The 25,992-nt window shown below is 41.1% G+C and overlaps 1 protein-coding gene across 1 annotated transcript; it reads right to left on the reverse strand.

Annotated features, from left to right (window-relative positions):
- Positions 1-2,086: 2,086 nt before the first annotated feature.
- Positions 2,087-22,349, reverse strand: LOC124606295 (trypsin delta-like). Its single transcript, XM_047138277.1, has 2 exons — positions 21,948-22,349; positions 2,087-2,146 (listed from the first exon to the last, which is right to left on the reverse strand). The coding sequence occupies exons 1-2, from the start codon at positions 22,347-22,349 to the stop codon at positions 2,087-2,089; spliced, it is 462 nt and encodes a 153-aa protein (XP_046994233.1).
- Between the last annotated feature and the right edge of the window lie 3,643 nt (positions 22,350-25,992).

Here is a 25,992-nt window from a genome sequence, read left to right on the forward strand (position 1 = left end):
AGGGAGCTTGTAATTGACTCGTGAGGCTGGCACAATTTAGTAATTATATGTTTATCATCGTGTCGAAAAAATGTAATTGTTATGGGAGACTAAGGAAAGTGACTTACGATAAGTAACTAGTGATGCATATTCAGTTGCACTCCGCAATTAGCTATGCTGTGAGTGTTGACGTCTGGAACCTTAAGAGCATAAAGTTTCAAACATTAAAAGTAAACGGCAACAGTGAGAAAATTATCTAAAATGGGCTGATGAACAATATGCAGTCATCATCATCAAATTCAGGCTGGTCGAATTTCAGCCTCACCCTACATAGTCTTCACGAAACACTGAAATTCACTCCACACGCAATGATGTCGTTGCTGGAGTGTCATGGAATGGAAGTTCTCATATGTGTAGAGAGGTTATTACATTCTCACTATTTAAACCGAATGATATATTGCTGCATTACTGATTTTGTAACCAGAAGAACTATTTTTATCTCCTCTCTCCTGTTTGAAGTAAAAAAAGAAATGGCGATCACTCCACTCTGAACCTGTGGAAGAGTTGTAAATATTTGTCATTTAGTATTGTTTTTCTGACGTGTTCTACATCCTGGAGGACTTCCTCACTACGGATCAACTAAAATGAAAGGAAATCTAATCTAATACTTACTAATAAACGTCGTTCAGATTATTATTATTATTTGATGAAAGACAATGATTTACGATGACTGTTTAGCAAAAAAATCATTTTCTTTTTGTGTTTTATTATTGATTACTGTTAATGACCATGTTTTTATCAGGAAGATAAATATGGACGAGTTTGTTATTAACATAAGGGGGCAGCACAACAACCTTTAAATGTGTCTTTTTAAGCAAATAGGTGCCAGACTGCAAGTAATTAATTTCTTTCATCGTCATTAATGTGCTTTACCAACAAAGCGCCTCACAAACTTTACACTTTGGTGTATAACGGAGTTGTAGCTAACTTTTATTACAGCACGCACATATACCTAAAATCATACATGGCGGTATGCAAAATCGTCATATTTCAGTTCTGCGTGTAATAAACATTTATAAATTTGAAGTGAGTAAGCTAAGTGTCCGTAAATAACCACAGTTAATGCCATCGAACAATAACTACGAAAATATTGACCAGGGTTTTCGGGGGCTGATCTATTGTGGCTGTTTGGATAAGAATAAAGCGTCAGTGTATGTTTTGGACAATAAATTTCCTTTTTTCTTCATCTTGCACTGGGATTTCATATGTGTTTACAAGAGTATCAAATAGCAGCATTTCCAATAAAACAAGCCTTTGTCGTCACTTCGGTATGTGATCAGTCGTGTTATTAATGCTGTATTACTATCACCATTTTATTACAAAACCAGTTCTTGTTTTATTACGTATTGTGCAACCTCGAGAACCATCTCACTTTGGATATATCGAACAAAAAGTATATCTTGTCTAATTTAAGCAGAAGGAACGTTGCATAGGTTGGTGACACGAAGTGTTCTAGTGTGGCTGGGAAACAATCTTATTGTAATGTGATCCTCTGCCGGCCGGTTTGGCCGAGTGGTTCTAGGCGCTACAGTCTGCAACCGTGCGACCTCTACGGTGGCAGGTTCGAATCCTTCCTCAGGCATGGATGTGTGTGCTGTCCTTAGGTTAGTTAGGTTTAAGTAGTTCTAAGTTCTAGGGAACTGATGATCTCAGCAGTTAAGTCCCACAGTGCTCAGAGCCATTTGAACCATTTGTGATCCTGTTGCATATACATTGTTCACAGAAACTAGCCTCGCCACAGTCGCCTCACTACACGCCGGTTTTTTTCGGTTATCCAGGACCGAACGGTAGGCACACTGGAGTAGACCTCAGGGTGGGTGGCCTCAGCTCACCCCGTCGCCCAGGCAACGACACCGTACTGGCTGGAGCCCACCACCATAGGGCCACCGCTGTCGGCCGAGCACGGGGACTTGCCGCCGCCCTCTACGGCGGCGCAAACCATGCGCTCCGTGATCCTGCCTCCATAGGCCTCGTTACACACACTCCGCTTGGACGTGTTGACGGCATGCAGCTGGGTCACGGGGCGGCCCCCGTTGTAGACGCCGCCTCAGGCAGTGGTAGTCACCTCTGTGCCAGCAGTGAGCTCCGAGCTGGCGAGGCTCACCACCTGCACGAAATGATTATTATATCCGTAGTACAGTGCAGACAGCCGATAAAAGTCCGCATTGGTGAGGGAAGTCTCTTACTTGAGTACATACGCTTTATCCCAGTCATAGCCAAATCCTCTCTGTAATCTCCAAATGCTATAAGCTTAGCTTTATCTTTCTTCAGCCACTCTTCTAAAAAGGGAAACGCCTCATGCCCCCCTCCCCTCAAATTTAGTTGTAAGATAGCCCAGCGAATAGCCTGTCAAAAACTGAACACAGATCAAGCATGGAATCTGGAAGAAGCTGTACCGAACTATGGTAAAAGAAGCAAAATAGAAACAGTGAACGCTACAAGTTCAAGACGTGCGGCCTCGAGCAAACTGCAAGAACCACGCTTAGTGCTTGAGCAGTTACGGTGTTGAAATTCAAAGCGGAAAGTCTGTGTTCAAATCTCGCTCGTACTCCACACCTTTTTATAAAATTGCGAATTGTCGGTCTGGTATTGACGTCTCTGTTCTCCTTCTATAGTCTTGGCAGTTGTCATACTACACACTGGTAGGAGAATGAGCCATGTGGTAAAAATATACGTAGGTTGGAACTTAAATAGTGTGTAACGCCGGAAATGCATATCCTCCTATTTCCATCTATTGTACTATAACTTTTTTTCCTTGTTTTGTTACCTCAATATATGACATTTCTGTGTCTTTACGTATTGTAATTGTTTTACTATTTGTATATATATATATATATATATATATATATATATATATATATATATATATATTTATGCATTTATGTCGATGTATAATTGGTTTGTTTCGTAAATATTATTTGTATTTTTACGCTTGGTCTTGCCTAGGGAAAACTGCTATCGAACGATTACATCCATAGGTCGTGTGAAGAATCAAAGTGTGTAGGATCTTTGGTAGTGTTAACTCGGCCGCGTGGAGCGCGGGCAGAGCAGTGGGAGTCTGGCTGGAGTAGCGAGTGGAGCAGGTGTGTTGTGTGTAGCTCCCGCGAGTTGCCGCGCTTTCGGGGTTTGGCAGCTTGCGATGATAGTTTCTGACATGGTGTCGCGGACGGGAAGCATTAGCTGGCGCACATCAAGAGCCCGTTTCGTCTGGTGACCGTGTTGAGAAGAAGGCGCGCCAACATCCAGCTTCTGCAACAGCGACGGCCGACAATGAGTGACTGTCGCCACTTCCTCGATCGACGGCTTCAAACCTTCAATCAACCAACAAGGAAGACTAAAAGCACGTAAAGTTTCAGAACTGTATGGCAGACCTCAGTTTTTCAAATTGTTCCATTTGCCTCGCAAAATTACAGCAACTTAGCATGAACCTTTGTTGCTCATTGTCCCAATTGCATTGCCAAGCAGGGCCCCTTCCTTTTCCGAAATGAACCCGAGTGTCGTTGAAATTCAAACGCCAGCATTAAAATTATATAATTAGATTTCACTGCTTTAATTTCAAAGTTCAGTTAAAGTATTCATAGCTGGCTACAATATTTAGATTACACGAGCACAAATTAAGAGTGCGAGTTTTGTTAGCATATTTTAGCTTACCTGTGACTGCAGCTCAGCTTGGTACGTACTGAATTTTACTATTGTTAATTGTTCAGAATCATTTAATTCAAGTTCAAAGTTAAATCTCTTGTTTCTAAATTGCATAGATTCAAGTAGCTTTTGAAATGATTGTTGAGGTGGTCCAAGACTAACCGTATTTTACTGAATTTCGATGTGCTTCAGAAAGAAAGCTCACTATTAACTTCAGTCACTAAATTAACTTTCGATTTTCCGGTTTTGTTAATTCTTTTGCTAAATTAAGTCAGAGTGTAGCGAAATTTATTACTTCTGACAAACTTTCAGTTTTCACACTACACGTGTCAACCTTCAGTTGCCACGCTTCTAGTGCTAATTATATGTGTAATAACCCTTCTTTTTCAGTTACTATAGTAATTGTCCTTAGGACTGGCGACCGTAATTTCCCCCAAATCTCAAATATCTAATTACCGCTAGTTAATTGTTAACGTAACGGCCGCACATTTACTTTCTTTATTAACTTTACCCCTTTTCAAAATTAATTTCCACCAGTTTCATTTGCATTTTCCTTTCATTTAGATGTAACCCTTTTCTCCCTCTTTACCGACAGATTAACTTCGGTGACGATTGCTTTTCCCAAATTTCCATTAGGTACACGCGGTTTAATTTTTCACTGTCATTAAGGTCGATAAGTGAGGGGGAGGTTACACGTGGCGACCTGGTGACAGGACAATCTTCAGATATGAGGTTGTTCTGGACACGAATTTTGCATTGTGCAAATCTCGTAACAAAGTACTGGTGACGAAATGGTCAATACGTCGGCGAGAATATTAGTGTGAGGAATCCTAATTAGATTTGAGATTTGGCATTTATATTGAAAAATATTAAAATGAGTGAAGGCAACACTTGCCAAAATTTGGTAGACTTGGATACGGAACAATCGGTCGAACAGTGGGAAACGCGCACCACGGTACCCATTGTTCAGGGGCAGGCGGCTAGCATGAAAGACGCGACCGCCGAAACGCAACAAAGAGCAGAAATGGAATTCCAAACTTTAGAAATTGTTTCGGAATCGGAAGTGAAAATCAAATCTGAATCCCTTGATGACGAATACGGGGGGACAATTAAAGAGGAAGCCGCTGCGGACGTAAAACCGGTAGTTTCCGGGAATTTGACTGATTTATTGAATGTTTTGATTAACGAAATCAAGAGTCAATCGGCAGAAATTAAAGCTCTGTCTGCCAAACAAGACGATCAGGCTGCCAAGCAAGAAGCTCAGGCTGCCAAGCAAGAAGCTCACGCTGCCAAGCAAGTAGCTCAGGCTGCCAAGCAAGTAGCTCAGTCTGAAAAAATTGAACGAATGCTAGACAATCAGAACAAAGCTATTAATGTTGTTAACAACAATGTTGAAGTTGTTAACACAAAAGTTGATAAAATCAAAGACGATATTGTCGTGATTAATACCGAAATCGGTAATCTTAAACAGGAAATGATAGGCGTTCAGGCGGAAATTGCGAGCATAAATACTCGTTTTGATTCCGAAATTAGCAGAATCGAGAAAAGTGTAGGAGACGCAGTTGCTCCGATCATCGAGAATAAGGCGACGGATCAAATTCAATTAGTGAGAAAAGAGGATCAACAGAAGGTGGAAACTTTAAAGTCTTTAGTATCCGAAGTAGATACCAAAGTGACGAAGCAGGCTAATACCTGCGAAGAGAAAAAGAGGGAAGTGGAGACGCTTGCGACAACCACTTGCCAAGTGATTACGAGGGTGTCGGAATTAGAAAGGAAACTTGACGAAAAACAGAGCTATGTGCCAATCTGTGCACATAGTTCGGAGTTGTTGACGAAAGAGGAGCGGTTCGACCCCTTGAAAAAAGGCGGTATGCACCCGACGGATTTCATTAAAAAGTTTTGTCGGCCCAATAACAGCAGAAAACCGAGGTGTCGTCGTTATGAAAATTCCGTATGGAATAATCAACGGCGGGAGAGTGTGCCAGTGTTAGGAGAAAGGAGTACGCCCACAAGTAGTAGATCAGCTGTATACACGGCAGTAGAAAATACATTCACTGTCAGTTAGAACAATGTAAGTAGTGTTCCGGAAATAGATTATAAGTGGCAGCTGTAACACCTACAGCAGAACTGGAGATTGAGTTTAAGAATGATTCGCAAGTGTTGAAAGAAGATCAGATGTCGCATAAAACGTCCGTCATCGAGCGAGGGGATGCAGAGAGGGATGAGGCCTGGTTAAGGCAGTTCGGTCGCTTACACGACGAACTAAGAGATTATAGGGGCCTGTACGGGAGAAGTGTTAATGGGGAGCGCGGGCAGGATTTGCCGCGTCTCGTCCCACTGGAAGATAGTATTTGTGAAGTGATGGAAAGTTCTGGCCCTAACCGGCAGACTTTACCAGAAATAGTTGATGTTAATGGGGAGTACGAGCAAGATTCGTCGTGTTTCGTCCCGCAGGAGCTGGATGTTGAAGTAGTAACGGAAAGTTCTGGCCCTAACCGGCAGACCTTACCGAAAGTCGTAGTGGTCGAAGTAGCCGACCCATCCGACGCAAACCTCCAGTTTAAACATTGCGAGAGTATTAAGGAGAAAGATTACGAAAATTGTAGTGATAGCCGGACACGATTGGTAGAAAAGCACATAGATTACGGCGTGTATGAGGTTAGAGCTGACGTTATGCGGTCAGACGGTAGCAGTGTGGGTTGCGCAGATCTAGAGAAAGTAATTGCAGATACTACTGGGCATATTTCTTCAGGTAGATTGGCAGATGAGATCAATCTGACTAAAGAGGAATCAACGAAGGTGACAATTAGTGAATTGATAGCAAAGCAACACTCACTAGTTGACAAGTTACAGGAAAAGGTTTCGGTATTGGAGGCGAAGCTACAGACGAAACCTCAGGACAAACGTGTTGAAATTAAAACTGTATGTGAACAGAGGCTGAAAAAGCCGCCAGATAAGCCGAATTTAGGATCAAAGCCGGATGGTTTTTTCTGGAATGACCTGGATATAGACGAGGATTTACTGTGGGAAAATAATGAAACAGTCGAGGACAAGTGTAGACAGATAGTAGTGTCTGTTAATATGCACGACCTACAACTAAACGTCTTGATTGACACCGGTGCAGAATTGAGTGCTGTATCTGGGAAAATATTTGAGTTACTGAAAGACAGACCCGGCATCGTAGTTATGCCAGTAACAGGAGTGAAAATTATCGGTGCTACTGGGAAGGCCAGTAAACCGGTCACAAAACAGATTTTTGTCAACTTCGAGATATGTGGGGCACGATTTGAGCAAGAGTTTGTCGTCGTGCCAGACTTAACTACGGAAGTAATTATCGGGTTAGATTGGCTATTAAAGTACCGTGCAGTGATTAATTGCGAAAGCAAAACTTTGACATGTACGTCCCAAGATAAAACAATAGTAGTTAGTTTTGACGAGGCAGGAGACGGTGTGGATAGGCAATACCAGCCTATACACATTGTTAACTGGCCGGATGACATTGACGCAGGAATCAATTTGAACTGCTGTAACGTGAGGAATTTCAGCATTGACAATAGAGTAGAAAGTGAATTGGAAAGTATAGTAGACGGTGTGTCAAACGTAACACACGAACAAAGACGAGGCCTGTATGAAGTAATAATGAGGAATAAGAGTGTGTTTTCAGACAAACCGGGACTAGTGGAAGAGATAATCAAATTCCCTCCACAGATTGACATTAGTATTGGTGTGAAAAAGGATCGTTTGCGAGAAGTAATGAAGCTAAAAGCCGATGCTCGCATACGTCGTCATGACGCTAAAGCGCGTTTTGATATGTTTGCAATCGGAGACTTAGTACTGTAAAAGCTCATGAGAAATCGAGCGAGATAGACAATGAAATCTCTAAATTTAAGTTTGTTTATAATGGACCATATAAAGTCATTGGTATACCTCACACAAATGCTTATTGCTTAGAGTATCCAAGCTCTGGAAAGTTATTAGGTATACGGAACATTGTAGACCTGAAATTGTACCAACCAAGGATTGATTCGTACCACGGAAGGGTAATTTGTACATTATGTAAATATAGAGTGTAAGATTTAAGGTCTGCTAGATTGCCATGCTTTTTCCTGACCAAGAGGACATTAAAGAAGTTGTAATTAATAAGTAATTAATTTTACTAAATGATTTAAGAGAGAGTGATTATTTGTCAGTTGAAAAATCCAAGCTGCTAGTTTTAGTTCTCAGCTGAGTCACAGTAGATTAAGGAATGTAAATATGATTTTGTAACTAGCTGTAAGATTTCATGAATATGTGTTTTACTAGTCACTGCCGATGTACTTAGACGCTGTTTTAAGTTTCAGGCTAGTACATGCGTGTGATGATGGACAGTGTTGAGTTATCCACTGTGATAGAATTAATGGACTCCTTGAGATTACTCGGGAGTGATGTTTTCCGAAAGAATTCAGTGAAACGGACATTCTGGAGATGCCGTTACACAGGGCGAGTGAGATCAAGCGTGCCGCACAGGCGGGCGCAACAATACTGGCGAGGCGGAGTCGCTGTCGGCTCTTGTGCCGCTGTCGGCTCTTGTGCCGCTGTCGGCATTCTTTGTACTTGCGAGTACGGAAGGCGGAGTTGTTTTTCTTCCCGGACAGCTGATGTGAAAGAATTCTGCTGTCAATATCTATGTTTTTTCGATCTGATGTGTATTATTTTCTTGTTTACCGTTTAAGTGGACTCTCATGGCGAGAGTATTAATTATGAAAAGGTTATATAAAATGTGTATTCTATGTAATTAATTATTAATTTGCGTATTTTAATATACCTGTTTTTCTTGACCATGTACTCCGATTAATTTTGTAAATAGTATTCCATTTCTTGATAGCGTTACGAATTTTGACGATTTTGGAATAGCTAAACCATTTCTATGTTTTCTATGAATTTTAATATGTTGTCGACCTGTTTTATTTGGTGCAAGATGACAAGAGTGGAATAAGATTAGGAGTGTCTCCACTCAATTTTTATGGTCTAAAAATTGATTTATGCTTAATTAGACGAATGCTAAATTTTGATGATGTTTTGAGCATATGCATTTCCGCTGTTTCTTTTTTGGGACATTTTCTGAGTCTGTTTAGGTTACACGAACATCCTCAGACAATGTGGGGCACGTGTAACGCCGGAAATGATATCCTCCAATTTCCATCTATTGTACTATAATTTTTTTTCCTTGTTTTGTTACCTCAATATATGACATTTCTGTGTCTTTACATATTGTAATTGTTTTACTATTTGTATAAATATATTTATGCATTTATGTCGATGTATAATTGGTTTGTTTCGTAAATATTATTTGTATTTTTACGCTTGGTCTTGCCTAGGGAAAACTGCTATCGAACGATTACATCCATAGGTCGTGTGAAGAATCAAAGTGTGTAGGATCTTTGGTAGTGTTAACTCGGCCGCGTGGAGCGCGGGCAGAGCAGTGGGAGTCTGGCTGGAGTAGCGAGTGGAGCAGGTGTGTTGTGTGTAGCTCCCGCGAGTTGCCGCGCTTTCGGGGTTTGGCAGCTTGCGATGATAGTTTCTGACATGGTGTCGCGGACGGGAAGCATTAGCTGGCGCACATCAAGAGCCCGTTTCGTCTGGTGACCGTGTTGAGAAGAAGGCGCGCCAACATCCAGCTTCTGCAACAGCGACGGCCGACAATGAGTGACTGTCGCCACTTCCTCGATCGACGGCTTCAAACCTTCAATCAACCAACAAGGAAGACTAAAAGCACGTAAAGTTTCAGAACTGTATGGCAGACCTCAGTTTTTCAAATTGTTCCATTTGCCTCGCAAAATTACAGCAACTTAGCATGAACCTTTGTTGCTCATTGTCCCAATTGCATTGCCAAGCAGGGCCCCTTCCTTTTCCGAAATGAACCCGAGTGTCGTTGAAATTCAAACGCCAGCATTAAAATTATATAATTAGATTTCACTGCTTTAATTTCAAAGTTCAGTTAAAGTATTCATAGCTGGCTACAATATTTAGATTACACGAGCACAAATTAAGAGTGCTATGCAATGCAATCTACTATTGTCGCTGATAGCACACGTTGTTGACATTCGTACCTTACCTGCAAGCTAATGTAACCGCCTGTCCCACGTCACCGGCGTGAGAACAGTCGGGGGAAACACAGTCACTTGTGAGCGAACGGTCTAATGTAACGGTGTCACTATGTTCTGAAAACAGGAACAACGAGATGGATCAAGATTGAATGGGCCAGAGGTCTTACAGGACGACAGTGTCATAAAGGTCTTCAGGAGGCGTGCGGGGAATCGGCATTGCCATACAGAACAGTGGCGCGTTGGGTAAAAGCTTTCAACGAAGGTCGGCAAACTGTGGCAGACATGCACCGGGCAGGTCGTCATAGCATCTCTGAGGAAGAAGTGAATGCTGTTGCCGCTTTATTGGACAGTGATCGACGCCAAACGATTCGTGAGCTCGACCACGAAACCGGATTAGTGAATACGACTGTGCTTCTCATCCTGAAGGAACGCTTGTGTATGCGAAAAACTGCATGACGATAGGTTCAGCATGAATTCACTGAAATGCAGGAATGGATGCGTTACGACGCTACTCCGACACACTTGGAGTGCTATGAGCGCGAAGGAGAGGCTTTCTTACGTTGTATCGTAACAATGGATGAGCCATGGGCCACATCGTATGGGCCAAAACTGAAACACCAATCTAACGAATGGCGTCATTATGGGTCGCCACGATTGTCAAAAGTGGGTCAGATCCACAGTATGGTGAAAGTTATTGTGATTCTCGTGTACGTCTGAGATGGTGGTATCCTTACGCACTACGTTCCTCCACGGCAGACCGTCAATGCACAGTATTACTGTTAGTTTTTGGAGCATCAAATGCGACCAGCTTTGCGAAAGAAGCGGCATTACTTTCTGCTCAACCCACCCATCATTTTGCACGACAATGCACGGGCGCATACAGCGCAAGCTGTGGCTGCTCTATTCGATCGATGGGACTGGGAAGTACTGTACCATCCACGAACTCTCCGGACTTAAGTCCTTGTGACTTTGACCTGATTCCGAAGATGAAGGAACCACTTTGTGGCATTCGCTTCAGAACTATTCCAGAGATTCAACAGGCAGTAGACATCGCTGGCAGCGGGTTCTACACAGCTCTGGTGAGTACTTTCAAGGACAGTAACAGGTGCAAACCTGTAACTCTTTTGTATCGGTTGTTAATAAATAGTTGCCACTATTTAAGTTCCAGTGCTCATGTTACTGTCCCAAGTAAATGTGGTAAATAGTGAGAGCAGGCGAAATGCCGTATGAAGTCTCACAGAAATGAAACAGCTGTGAACTATGTTACAACACAGGAATTCAAGAGTCACAACTTTCGTAACGGAACGGGAGAGCTGTAACATGTGGTACATGCGTAGAACAAATATGAGGTACGTGCGTCTGGAAGTTCCTTCCTCACATCTCACTGTTGCAAACGGATGTTGCACAACGACACAGTCATAAATTTTAATCAAGCCAACAGACACGTCAATGACCGGACGGGCAGTTCATATTGTTGTGCGAAAAATAATATACATATGGGGCACAAGGTAAATTCGAACGCGGATCTCCCACTTCGCAGTCCAACACCATGACCACAGAACCACGACGCTGTAGCTCCTCAGACGACCTCAATGTTACAATCCGTGGCAAGCCGCGTGGCTTTCATGTTAGATCTGTGTTCAGTTTTTGACGGGCTATCCACTGGGCCACATTACCACTAAATCGCAAGGTGGTGCAATGGGGAGTTTTCCCTGTAAGGTGCGCCATAGTGTTAATATTGATTCCCGTGTTCATAAATATCTCCACAACCAGAAACCTTATCTCGTCTTCTACCAGTTTCTCCATTCTTCTGTAAATACACTACCTGACAAAAATAGTGAAACACCCACAAGACAAGGCCGGACGTCAAATCAGCTTAGTTACAAGTACGTAAAAACGTGTATCTGTGGATACGTTAATGATTAGAACCACCGTTCTCTGTGACAAGATGAAAGGCCACAAAGGACATCAGTTTTCTTCACGTTTTTTGTTGTCAGGCCAGTCACCAGTCCAGTCACACGAATGTGACCACTGCCTCTGTTCGAAGTCAACGTGCAGTAGCCACTCACAGACGGCAGGTAGCAACACTAACAATGTAATGTATATTAAGCATGTTGGGGAGACGCGGGAAGCAGTGCACTCGTTGTCGTAATGCCGAAATTGGAGCGATTTATCCGGCGTCCTGAAGGGCATGTTCATTAGCCTTCCAGCGAAGTGAGGACGTATTCTCTGAGTAGCAAAGCGCATAAACTGGTATTGCGCCACAGCGGTTAAAGTATACTGTGAATGACAAAATGAAGCTATTCAAAATCAGCGGCAAGGCAACTAGGATGCACCTCATGCAATAGATGATGTGTGAACGACAGCTGCAGACGTTTGTGCAGGTGAATATACATGCAACTGTTGAGCAACTAATCGCCTCGATGAACCAATGGGTGACCAAGAGTGTCTCCTCAACGATCATTGACCGAACGTAGCTGCGTCTGGGCGCCTGCAGGAGCCACCTGGTTCATGCACCCATGCTGACTACTGCTTATCAGCGGCGAAGGTTGGAATTTACACGCCAGTATCGCAACTGGACGTCCTTTGAGTGGCCACAGGTGGCCTTTTCAGATGAATGCTCAGACAGATTACCATTGACGTGTACGGTCTGAAATGTCTGAAAGCAAAAACCGTGTAACTATTGTAAGAAGATTCCAGGCCGGAGATGGGAAACATTGTTGTCTGTGAAATGCTTTGGTAGCATTCCGTGCGTGATATCGCATTCTCATAGGCACAATGGTTAAACGGAGGTGTGCATCTAGCCTTGGGGACCATGTCCACCCCTAATGCTGTTTGGTTTTCCTCGACACGACTGTAACTACCAGTAGGACAATGTAACGTAGAACATTGTTCTCAGTTTACGGTAATAGTTCGAAGAACATGAGGAAGTGTTTACCATAGTTTCTTAGCCACCAAGCTTCCCTGACTGAAGCGCAGTCGAGAATCTCTGGGACCATCACGATTGGGCTGTTGGCGTTATGGATTATCAGCTGAGAATCTAGCACAGTTGTTCCAGGCACTAGAGTTGGCTGGCTCCATATCCCTGACTGTGCCTTCCAGAACCAACCTGATTTTCTTGCTGCACGTTTCACAGTGGTCTGCACTGCAAGAGGTGGTTATGTAGGATCCTGACATGTCGTCACATTGGTCACAGAGTATTGGGATCCCGACCAGCTTTAGCCGTTAAGTGATCACTGTAAAGGTAAGACAGATACCTTATGAGTGTCTGAGACAGCGTTATCAGCACGTGAAAGAATTTGAAAGGGGGAGGTTCATAGTGGGTCTCTGGTTGACTTTTTGGTCGAACTGCATAATATTCGGATTTGACTGTGGCCTGACGTTGGACTGCGTGGAAACATAAGCGTAGGCATACTCGTGCTCAAGTTTCCGGTCAACTACGTCTGACGACCGGTCGACAGGACCACTTTATTATTCATCAAGCACACTGTAACCCTTTCACATCTGTGCCTGCTGTCCCAGGACATGTAATGGACCTTACAACATTGTGAATCATTCTGGACCACCGATCGGAGACTAGCAATAGGAATAGAATTCCGGTCACATGCGTAGGCTGCAGTTGCCACCACATCTCAAACGGCTGCATTTGGAATAGAGCCAGGACCGAGAAGGATAGAATCCTGATAAAAGACGTCGCATTCAGTTCAGTGATGAACTGCACTTCTGCACTACCACGGATGGCCATCATCAGTGAATACAGCGTTCTGTTCCTCCAGTGTTTGAGAGAGGCACAGCTATGTTAATCCTGGCGTCATGACGTGGATAAGTCTGCGTGATTCTGAGATACTCCAATGATCAGCAACGTGGATGGGATCAGCACGGACGTCATCCCTGTTCCAATTCCAGTATCTAAAATATCGTGGACTAGATACAACTGTTGTGGATGACCTTGCCGCATAATAGGACACAACGGCTTTAAGACATACTTCCAGACCGAATCGTGGCAGACCAAGGATCGTGAATCACATTGTCTAGTTATTGTATCAACAGTTCAACTAAATCTTCAATATAAACGTATGTGAATGAGATCTGCCTCGGGTATGAGATAATTGAGGGAGAATCATGGTTAGACTGCACGTTGTGTTAGGTAAACATTTCTCACGGATCACCAGCCAGTCACAGGAAAAAAATACCCCCACAGCTCCACCTCGCCTCTTGCCATTAACTTTTTATATTGCTTTCCAGTATTAGGGACCGTTAAATTGTTTCTTTTGTGTCAGACTTGCCTTTATCTATTGCTCTAAGATATTCTGATTGTAAATGTTCATGTTACACTTTAATTATTTCTATTTACTGAGGCGAAATTTGGGGCGTGCTGTGGGCTTTTCATTCCGAACGCCATTTCAGGTGTTTCTGCTGCTCATGGAATCACATCTGTGCTAATGCCTGGCGTCTGAGTGGTAAAATTTCGAAAACTTAGAGATGTAAGGCACTCAAGCCACTAGCGTTTTGTATCTATTTTTAATAGCTGCACGGAAGGATAGAAACGTTCTAAGTGCCAGTCTGTAAACTAATGTTATTGAGGGAAGTGACTAATTGAGCGCTACTGCACTATTAACTCATGTATGAAGACAATAAAAGGAGACGACACTGACAAGACTGACAAAGGCGGCCCTTTATTTAGGCTGCGACCAAAAACATACACGGAAAGCCCCCATTCTGACTAAACAGCGATTTCAAACTCCCTTCCCTCAAAAAATTAACTAAATAAGCACCAAAATTACAATTTCTGAAATAAAGAATTAAGAGATGAAAAACTGCAACATGGTCTCCGAGTATGATCAGTATCCGACAAAAACCAAAAACCTAATTTAGTATCACTAGCGCTCCTTATTAGTTATTTGGAACCATGGAAAAGTTATTGTTGATCGATATCACACACTGGTGATGCCTTGGAATTACTACTCATTTGCAAGTAGAATCTCGAATAGCGGGAAGTACAGGTACGTTGAAGACTTACAGTTAGAATGTGCTCACGTGTTGAAGTCACTGTAAAAAGTTCTTGTGTTGATCAACTTTTACTGACCCAATTATATCATATTTAAAGAATGTTCTGCACTTCAAACTTGTCTACATGGCAAATAGTTTCATTTAAAAATAGAAAATGATCTTTGAACTCTTTGTACCCATTTTTTCTGTATCCATTGAGTGGGAATCAATTGTGAGTTGGCAATACTCTCTTAGGATTTAAAGGTAGGCTACAGTGCGCATACACAAGCTCTGGAAACCAAAATATTGTTGTCGCGCTTCGCAGCGCACAGATTAAGTGGTGGCAGTTTGGTGGCCAGTGTAGGAGCCCAACTGCTGTGGTGCGCACGTGAGTTGGGCGAGGGGTCATCACCGAGCTGCCGTACTGCTGTGTCCGCCAGCAGTGACACAGGATTTGGTAGTGAGTTGATATTTTAATATAACTTGCAGCGCGCTTATTAATTTAAAGAAAAGGGCTTGTGTATATGCGTAGCAGCAGTCGGTAATTTAGATAATGATAGGAGTTGAATTCTTAAGGGAAACCATTGTTAGGCGAATAGATTAAGTATTGATTTTTGTCATTGATTTCTTTTGTAATTGTCAGGGAATTGTTTCACTATGCATTTAACTGAGAATCCAACCTCAAACTGATAGACAACAGACTCTAGATGAACTATGGCAAAAACACCATGAAGTGGTAAGTATAGCATTACAGAACATCAAGAAAGCTGCAGACAGAAGAAAGATGCTGCATAATCCACGAGTCAACGTCAAGAATTTACAGGTAGGTCATAAAGTATTGCTGAGATCACATCGACTATCTCATAAGGAAAAATATTTGAGTAGGAAGCTTTTCTTGGTGTATGAAGGACCCTTCCGTATACGACCCATTACACACACAAACGCTATGGAACTGGAGACAATACGAACACATAAATCGCGAGATCTTCATCACTTATCACACATTATAATTTTCAAGTAATAAGGCCCTAGGGGGTTTACTGATCTTTAGTAAATATATGTTTGGTGAGCATAGGTGCCCCATCCGTTACATTATATTCTTCCGATTTTAATTTTCAGTACTGTTTCATAATCTTTGACTAACATGTTTATCTATTAATCTTTTACTATCAATCTCTGCTGTATGAAAGACCAAGAATGAATGATTATGAATGATTTGTATTGTCTAAGAGAATGAGAACTTTGCAAAGGGACATTTCTGACGAGAGGATTATACCAGCTTTTGACATCTTGCGACTGTTCACTGAAACAATGAAATTTTCGTGTCTTATTTGAAGGAAAATGCAAGAAATAACTATGTACGTTTTTTAGGGAGCAATAACATGAAATAACAGAAACTGTTGACATTATCTTCAGATAAAATATAGTGTATAAGTGGCTCTGAATTGAGAAGGTATATTTGATGGGTAATAGTATAATTAGAAAACCTTCGAACTGACACTTGTTCTGATTTATGAGGTAGTTCGAAGAGTGATGATTTATGTGGATTTTTCATGTTTATTAGTTTGCCAGGTAAGGCGTATTAGGATTTATGGACCACTCATGAATAGTGTGACACAATGAGGAAGCACTTTGAAGGCATTTATAGAACAAGAGAAGGTAAGGAAGTTACACTTATAAACAAAGAAACCCACAATGGTATTCTATGAAGGAAGATATAGCTTATACACATTTGCGTAAAATTTAAGTCACGGTAATGTTAAGGTAGAGTACACACTTACTTAAAATCTAAGTCACAGTAAAGTTAAGACATAGCTATGAGTCACGAAAGGAGTTCTGATGCAAATACACAGCAAAGTGTTGAATTTGTGATGAGTGAGTGCCAAGAATTTTTTTTTTTTTTTTTTTTGCTCTGTGAAATTGTGGAATGGTAAGAATGATACTGTTGCTTCTCTTCTTATTGTTGTTAAGGTTGGCTTCATTGCATTCCTTACAGGAAACATGATCGTAACGGAAGTTTTCTCCATGGCAGAAACGAAAGCACTTGACGTGACGTAATTTTGTGTAGTAAGACGACATTTTCAGATCGGAGCGTAGCACGCTTACCGTTAAGGGTCGCGAGAAGAAAGATGTTCCAGAAACAGTCGGCCATGAAGGAAAAAAAAGAAAACACTGAGCTATGACCGAGATAATTATGTCGTGCATTAAACGATTTCTTTTCTCTTTCCAGAGTGAATGACTCTTACGCCAAGAGGCGAGAGTATCTGCCATATTTTATGAATGTGTAAATAGTATTGTAAAATAAGTCAATTTATTATTAATCAAGTATTTTTCTATTTCATGATTGTCATTTAGTGATGCAATGCCGATTCCAGCACGAGGTTAATTGGAAGGTGATGATTTTTCTCTTGTCATATCATAAATTTATTTCTTCTCTCCTTGATGAATAAACCATTTCTTTCAGTTTCTACTGGACACATGGAGGGGTTTTGTGTGTTGTATTTTGTAAATAATCTATTTTTTTTATTATGCACTTTGTAGGTTGATTCTATTTCTTGTTCTTTGTGACCGTCCAAGGTATGGCCACACAGATTCATACAAAGAGTAGGGAGGCCTCCAAACAGAGACAATGAGGATTCCATATAAAAACGATTGAGACGCTATACCACAGACATTGACGTTTGACATCAGAAATATGGACAGTCATTACAGACGATAATTATATATTTGGTACAACTTAGTAATTACAGTGTAAAAATTCTGACGCAAAGCCACGTAATTATTCACTAAATTTTGTACATATTCATGAATTGATTTGGCAAACCGTTGGCTAGACTTTTTCTATGTGATTCTGTAACTTTTATTATATATAATAGCATCACTATGGAATTACTTTTCTATTTGTAGGATTATTTAAATATTTTATAACCAAAATGTACATAACTATTATTGTAACAAATATTGTAACAAATTAAAATAATATTTTTTGTGTGGTGCCACATTTGTAATGATTCGTGGTCACAATCAAAACTTTGCCACTGTTATTGACCAAACTAATCGTAAGAAAATTAACTTGCCACCTTGTGGTGAGCCTTATATTATGACTGAATTGAAAAATACATGCCAGAAATCGGTGATTGCTGTGGCGAGAAATTCAAAGAAAATTTACTTTGCCACCATGTGGTGAGCCTCACATTGTTCATGACTTGAGATATATGCCACAAATCTGCAAGTGCTGTGGCAATAGAGTTAAAGAAAACATTTAAATGAGCTCAGAGCACTCATTGCTGCTCATATGATATAATATTATTCCTTGCTTGATTTCTGTAATTAGGTCAGAAATATCGTATTTTAAAAGGAGAATCTATTTTCTATAAAATGTGACGTTTTCAGTATAGAGAAATACTCGACTGAGACTTGTACTACATACGTTTGAGAAGGTACTTATGGACTAACGCAGTGACATGTGGTTGTCAGTGGACACGAGGTCCCTGAGTCTGCCAACACTGTCATACTGTGTCATCCTGGGAGAATGGACGTTACGTATGGTTGTCAGTGGGCACAAGGTCCCTGCCTCACCAGAGGAAAATTTGACTTCCGGTGTGGTTGTCAGTGGATATGAAGTCCCTCAGTCTGCCTACACCGTAAATTAACTGATGTTGGAATATTAGTGTGGTTGTCAGTGGATATGAAGTCCCTGAGTATGCTGCACTTAAAACATGTGAAACGTCGCCTTAGGAAAATTTATGAATTACTGTGCTGGTAAACCCCTTACGTTATTTTATTTTCAAACAGCTGAGCAGAACTGAACCTACTCAGACATTTCGCTCTTTACTTATTCTGATCAACACTAAACTGACACACAATATTTTTAACGTAACGCAATTTCACTTTCAATAATCCCTACAAAAGAATGGCCCTGACTAACATTAACCCCACCACTGCTGGCGGCTCACCTCCAACTGCGCAACGCTACGCGCTGTTAACAGCCAACTGCCCAACACTACAGGGCGACTGTTCCAACAATGCCACCCAGCCTCAGACTACACACAGCACAGCCAGTGATTTTCATACAGAGCGCTATGTGGCGTTACCAATATAAAAACCTAAACAGCCTGCTTACACATGTAGACCTGGTTTCTTTTGACCAGAGGGAACTGCGAGCATAGAAACGTAAAATATCATGTAGTCAGACAACTACTGATTAATGTCATGGAAACGTAAGTGCCCAAATGCAGAAAATAAAATATTATTTTTTACTGGTTATTAGGTTATGTTAGCTTATTGAAGACTATTCAATGCGTAAGTAGTTACTGTCACACATCTCTTAAAACTTATATGAACTTGTTATATTTCCTTTGATGTTTCCTTATTACATACATACTAGGCTAGCAACATTTTCATATTATTTTTGTAAAAGGAGCCATGTTTCCTCCTTTCCAATCAATTAGGCAAGCAACGTTTCTGCCATTTTGTATAAAATTTTAACATTTTTCTCTTGCCTATATGCAATGCAAGACAATTCTCGTCGTTTTGTAAAAAAAAAAAAATTTCTTAGATGCTAAGCAAGAAATACTTTTAGCCATTGGATATAAATTGTAACATTTTTTCTGTTTGCCTACTTTTTTGTCGTTATGTAAAAAAAATTTCTGTTTGTTCCTTGCCAATATGTTAGGCAAGAATCACCCTACTAAATTTTCAAAAATGAGATTAGGGGTTATGAGAGTTGGCAATACTCTCTTAGGATTTAAAGGTTGGCTACAGCGCGCTTACACAAGCTCTGGAATCTAAGATATTGTTGTCGCGCTCCACAGCGCACGGATTAAGTAGTGTCAGTTTGGAGGCCAGTGTAGGAGTCCGCCTGCTGTGCTGCGCACGTGTGTTGGGCGAGGGGTCGTCGCCGAGCTGCCGTACTGCCGTGTCCGCCAGCAGCGACACAGGATTTGGTATTGAGTTGATATTTTTCTATAATTTGCAGAGCGCTTATTAATTTAAAGAAAAGGGTTTGTGTATGTGCGTAGCAGCAGACGGTGATTTTGATAATGATAGGAGTTGAATTCTTAAGGGAAACCATTGTTAGGCGAATAGATTAAGTATTGATTTTTGTCATTGATTTCTTTCGTAATTGTCAGGGAATTGTTTCACTATGAATTTAACTGAGAAGTATTTCAGTCTGTCTCAAGAGTTTGATTAATTTATAATATTTCTTTAATGCCACTGGAGGCAGATTTACATACGAAGCGATTGTTCAAAGAGCTTCTAGCGTTTGTTAATTGAATAAGAAAGAATCGCGTTCTGAATACAGTTTTTTTTTTAAAAAAAGGGAATTAGATTTGACCAAACCCTTTCTCTTGAATTATATGCAGTTGTAGTAAACAGCAGCAGCCGCAGCAACAGCAGGAGCCGCCATACAGAACATGCATTGCACTCAGCATGAATAATAGGTTTTTTATGTTTTTGTTAAATAATGGAATGCAGCAAAACAAGCAGTGGCAGCAGAAAGACCAAGTAAGTTATTTGTTGCGCTCAAGACCAATTAATAAAAAATAAAGTTTAGGCGATCTCTGTAATAGTAAAGTTAACAAGAGTACAAGCACGATATTTTCAGTAGAAAACACGAGATAAGAATAAAGAGCTCGCGACCCCTCGCCCAACACAATAAATATTCCTTATCCGCATCGTGAGCACTCTCCCGTGTAGTTTTTGAGCGTATAGAATTCGGACCTATGACCAACAGTGCGTTAGAATGCCTATTTAAAAATGTTGACTATGTTAAGAACCGAAGATACAGTAACAGCAAATCTGTTATAAGAGCATAGGAGAAGTCTAAAAGATAAGATCTCGAAACATCACACATATGCACCAATGAAAACCGAAGTATCCGAATTAATAGGAAAGACATTTCTCACAGAAATGTGAATAACCCTAGTGAAATTCTCATTTATGTTGCACTTCAAAATATTTACCACGATCCATATTTACGAATCATATCATAGATTTAGCAATGTATACATTACTCACAAGACTACTTAGCGCAATTCCTCCTAAATTAAGATATACATGAATTAACCATCGATTTTCAATTATGACAGAAACAGAAGAAATGAGTTAAAATTTGTGCCACGTCCAAGACTTCACACCCAGGTCTCCTTTTTATTAGGCTGATGTGCTAGCCATTACTCCACCATATCAGTACAGATAACACAGCTGCATGGACTACCTAGTCCAAAGGAGTCCTTAATACAAACTTCAATTCATGAATTCAGCGCCGTGCGGGGTAGCCGTGCGGTCTAGGGCGCCTAGCCGCGGTTCGCGTTGGTTCCCCGTCGGAGGTTCGAGTTCTCCCTCGGGCATGGGTGTATGCGTTGTCCTTAGCGCAAGTTAGTTTAAGTTAGATTAAGTAGTGTGTAAGCCTAGGGACCGATGACCCCAGCAGTGTGGTCCCATAGAAACGTACCACAAATTTTCAAATTTTCATGCCTTCAGCTTATTTTCCCCGAATCGTAAGTATTGCTGAGGCTCTCCGGTATTAGAATAGCATCCCAGCGTTGTACGTACTGGGGAATCACATGTACCTCAGGCATAGGCGCTCTATAGATCTGATGGGATTATATTTCCCTTGAGACATATGAGTCTGAGCTTTATTTTCGATAACGACAGAAGCTGAAGAAAATGGGCTGAAGGCTTGAATTGAAGTTTGTGTTACGGAGGGCATTGGATTATGGTGGTCAGGGCAGGTGTGTTGGCTATCTTGCTACCGTTAAGTAATAGCTACTACACATGCACTATAATCAGGATACGTTGCCTATGTCCTAGCCATTACACAAATTTTAATTAATTTTTTCAGTTTCTTCCATCAGATCAACCACTGACCTTTCTTGAACGTCCTACAATAGCCGTATTTGCAGACTAAAGCAGGAGGCTTCATGTTCACCTGTCATGCAACTAACTTCTCTTTTTAATGCCTAAAAATGTCTCTGCATCATTGTACCATCATCTGTTAACACTTGTATTCTGTTTTTATACTACTTTTACCAGCACAAAGGTACCGAATCGTGGTTTGGCATTGAAAACACGTTTGCTAGTGTAGTAGTTGGATCATAAGTATCATATATTGCAATTAAAATATAAATTACTGTACTGAAAAACATACATCTTTACAAAAGTGTTAATTTTTTATGGTAGCAGTACCTGGACGTAGCTGTCAAAGGAGAATGATCCAGAAAGCTCAGCGAATGCAATGTCGTAGTCATGCGAGGTGGAGTTGTGCTTCTCGTGCGCAATTACGCTGGTAGCGTTGTAGATGGTTCCGCCGCTGTCCTGCACTGAGGAACCAGCCCTCACAGCCAGGTAGTTTACGCCAGCACGGGCTACGCAGTGCGTTGCTGTCAGGACCCACGTAGGGCTGATGATTGAACCGCCGCAGTTGTGGTAACCGAACACCTGCAGTGAGATCTGCCATGGGTATTGCGAGATGTCCACCGGCTCACCACCTAAGATGCGGCCATCGAGTTGAGGTTTGGGTCGGTCCCCCGTGCCTTGTGGAGAGCGCAGCGCTGCAGGCAGAAAACAGCAGCTAGAGGACGGCTGCATTCTTGGACATATCTTTGATGGCGCTGAACAGCCTCGGTTCATCCAAGTATTTATAGCGAGATGGCTTATCAGTCCTTTGGTAAAGGAACGACTATCGGCGAATAAAGTGGTCTCCCAAGTTGCCTGGATACTGTCCAAAGAACTAAAGATCATATGTCGCAGTACAGCTATACGGCTGACCTCTTAACGCACGAATGGCACCACGTTGACTTCAACCAAACGTATAATGTTCCAAACTAATGCTCATCATTATCACAATTTTTCATTAACAAGATAAGCAACAGCTATACAGGCCTGTCAAGCTGTACCGACTGTACGACGTACAGAACTGAAAACAGTGGAAATATATTACGTGGAGCAGAAGAAATGTTTGCGTAACTCATTACTGGAAAATCATTAACCGTCGTTTCCACTCATAGAGAACGGAGAAAGGAAAAAATTAATGGAAGAATAAAGGGGTACTGCAGTTTCCGAGCTCTCAAACACTCTCACGATATGAAGAAATGATCTTTGTCATTCCCTGTAGACTGAAGAGAGATAAAAGTGATGACTTGAGGAACAACTTTCGAGGACATCTGGGCAGACGCAAGGTAGCGTCAGGCGACCGTAGGCAGGGCGAGTACAAATTGTTCTGATGTGGATAGGCCCCGGCGAATTGTTTGACGATTTTTCTTTCTCTAGGCTTTGTTATTACTGGCGGGTTCGCAAATGAGGTAAACTCTTTCTAAGCCTGCAACAGACAGAAGTGTGGTTTATTTAGGGGTACACGAGGATGATGGTTTAGGAACCTTGATTTAGGAACCGATATTTTTCAGTAAAGTGACGGACAGATTACTAAACTGACTTTAGATCATTATTGTACACGCGTAATATTTTGTTATGTATGTTTTTTTTAAAGTTAAAGCTTGCACTCAGAGGACACTGCACGACATCGGCGAAAGGCCCCTGTAAGCCACAATTTTCGACTTAGAACAAAATTCATAAACTGATGATAAGTGCTACAGTATAAAAAGAAGCCGAATGCAATAACACATGTTTCATGAGTTATTGCTTCTAATACCTTGAAAAATGTGTAAAAAAGTAAACGTTTACTGTTTTAGCTTTTGTTGTTTAATATTGTCAATGAACTAACCCTTAATCGCCAACGCCACACCGTATAGTTGGCCTATCTTTCGCTGATGTCGAAAAAAATCTCATTCTGACGAAGTTATATGAATTAACTGACTTCCAAAACCAATCGAAGCGCTTTTTGCATGACTGGTATTACTTTTCGAACCTTTTCTATCGGTATAAAACAAGCGAACTGACAAGTTAAGGAGACGTGAGACAAGATCGTGGTTTCATACTATTGACCACAAACGAATCATGTTCGAAGAAATGTCTTGTTGAGAATAGTATAAACTAAAAGGACTCATATTCCATCGGCAACTGCTATGGTATTACATCCGTTGCATTTGGGCTCTCGGATTCTCTAGACCCCCTTGCAATACATCTTGGTTTCAGTATAATAGGAAATTGCTGCCAGACTTTGTATGAATTTATCTTTGAAACAGACACTCTGAGGAACATTTTAAGCCAGTAAAAAAATTACGCTAATCAAAGCTATACCCGGGTCTACACCCTTAAACTATGGAGAAATTGGGTTCGTTAACACATCTTTCCTTTTGCAATGCGCGACTTTTACCTCAGACAGGTTGTGCAGCAGGGCAGTTCTATGGAAGGATACTTTTTCTGTGGAAACTTCCACATCCCACAGTGTTACCAATATTTGTAAATGGCTGATCAGTAACTTTATTTCAATGTGTACAATATCGAGTCGTATTTACTCACTGGGTAGTCAGGACAGCCGGTTAATGTCATTGCAATCGAACAAGGAAATGAAACTTCTGAACGGGCTGTTATCCACTGCAGGCACAGAGAGCAACAATTCTCATAGAGCGTTACGAGAAGAGTATGACATTTCCACGTTCGTTGGTGGGGTGGATTGACGTTAGATTGGTACACCTAAGATATGGGTACACATAACATATGGGTTCTGTTCCCACTGCATGCGTTCGTTTTTAATAGGCTGAAAGTAATCCTATTTAACTCTAATTCTGCAAAGTGAGGATCGTAATATTGCACGGTGGTTTCAAATGCACTTGAAACATGATCTCTTTTTGCTACCGACCAGAATTTAGGTTGAGTCACTATAGTGGCGGAAGTGGTGGCATGTAGAAAATCTGTCACCCTTAACCTTTCTTAAACGAATAATTTTATTTTAGTGATGTACAAAACGCCATGTTATACGGTAAATATTTCATATTTTAATTGAGCTTCAAATGTTGAATATATTGGCTCTGGAGTGGGGTTCGAAGAAGTATCTTCCCATTCATGGGATCTGATCCATCCACGGCGATACAGGTACATCAGTTGGTTGCTTCTTCAAGATTTCGAACTACTCGAAGTCTACACTTAAGATGGATGTCCTACTTCGAATCCTGGTCCGACACAAAAGTTTTTCAAGCTCTAGATTGAGCACACCTTTGATTTTTAACGTCTCTCCATTCGGTGACAACAACAGAGAAATGTAACGATTTTCCGTTTCGACTTTGTCAGACACAGAACTTTTCGTCACAAGATTTCAAGTTCGAACTTGCCACTCCTAGTAACGGTGAAAACGAATTCCACAGTCAACATATCCTCGAGTATAATCAGTGACAGTATGTGAGGGATCTGATTCCAGTCAGCATTGAACTCTTAGTCACGTTATTTCTAGCCCACATTTGCGCACATCTCGCTGGTGCTGAAACAAAATTATATTTAAGATGCATTCGTGGCTGGGAAACAAATATAGGTCCTGGGCTCGAATCTTTTGAAGACATAAATTATTCAATTATCTCCTTATTCCCTTTTCAAACATAGCTCTGCAGCTGAGAATATTAGGTATCTGACTTCTGACAGTGCTTAGTTAACCATCTGATTCGGTACTGGATCCGATTCCCCATCCTGCACAAAACCTTAAGTCAGTTTACTTTACTTGTGAATGAAACCAAGTTTACCGTTTCTCGCGGTTAGTTGAGAGGCACACTAGATGCTGCATTTGGTATCTATTTCTAGTACCAATAACTTCGGCATGTAGTTTCAATCTCATTTTCACTAACTAATACTTGCTTAAAATGATGTGTATCACGTCTCTTCACGCCTAGTCAGCAATCAGAATTGGTCCTGTGCTCGGAAAGTACAATATCTTGGCTTAGTAGCATTGCCTATAGGTGTTAGGTTTGAATCGCGATCCGGAAAAAAGCAGTTCGTCATGTTCTTTAAAGTTCAAACACTTGGAGAGCCAGCTGCTAATGGATTACTAGACTTTTAATGTCAGTTTATGTCAAATAACAATGCTGATAGGTGACTTTAAATTGCAAATAGAATCTAGTGAAATTACTAGTGATACATTGTTAGTGGTGATTACAGACCGCTTGAAGCTGTTCATCGTGGTTTTCTAACTTGTTATTTCATTATCTATCTTACTTAAAACCACTCGCCAAGCAAATGGCGGTAGGTACTCGCAATACTTTTTAAGGAGCAAGAATACTTCGAACTATCCTAGAACTTATATTCAGACATTCCTGAAAAATCCCATATTTCCCATGGAATTTAGTTC

This window comes from Schistocerca americana, chromosome 3, assembly GCF_021461395.2.
Source record: "Schistocerca americana isolate TAMUIC-IGC-003095 chromosome 3, iqSchAmer2.1, whole genome shotgun sequence".
Taxonomy (NCBI): Eukaryota; Metazoa; Arthropoda; class Insecta; order Orthoptera; family Acrididae; genus Schistocerca; species Schistocerca americana.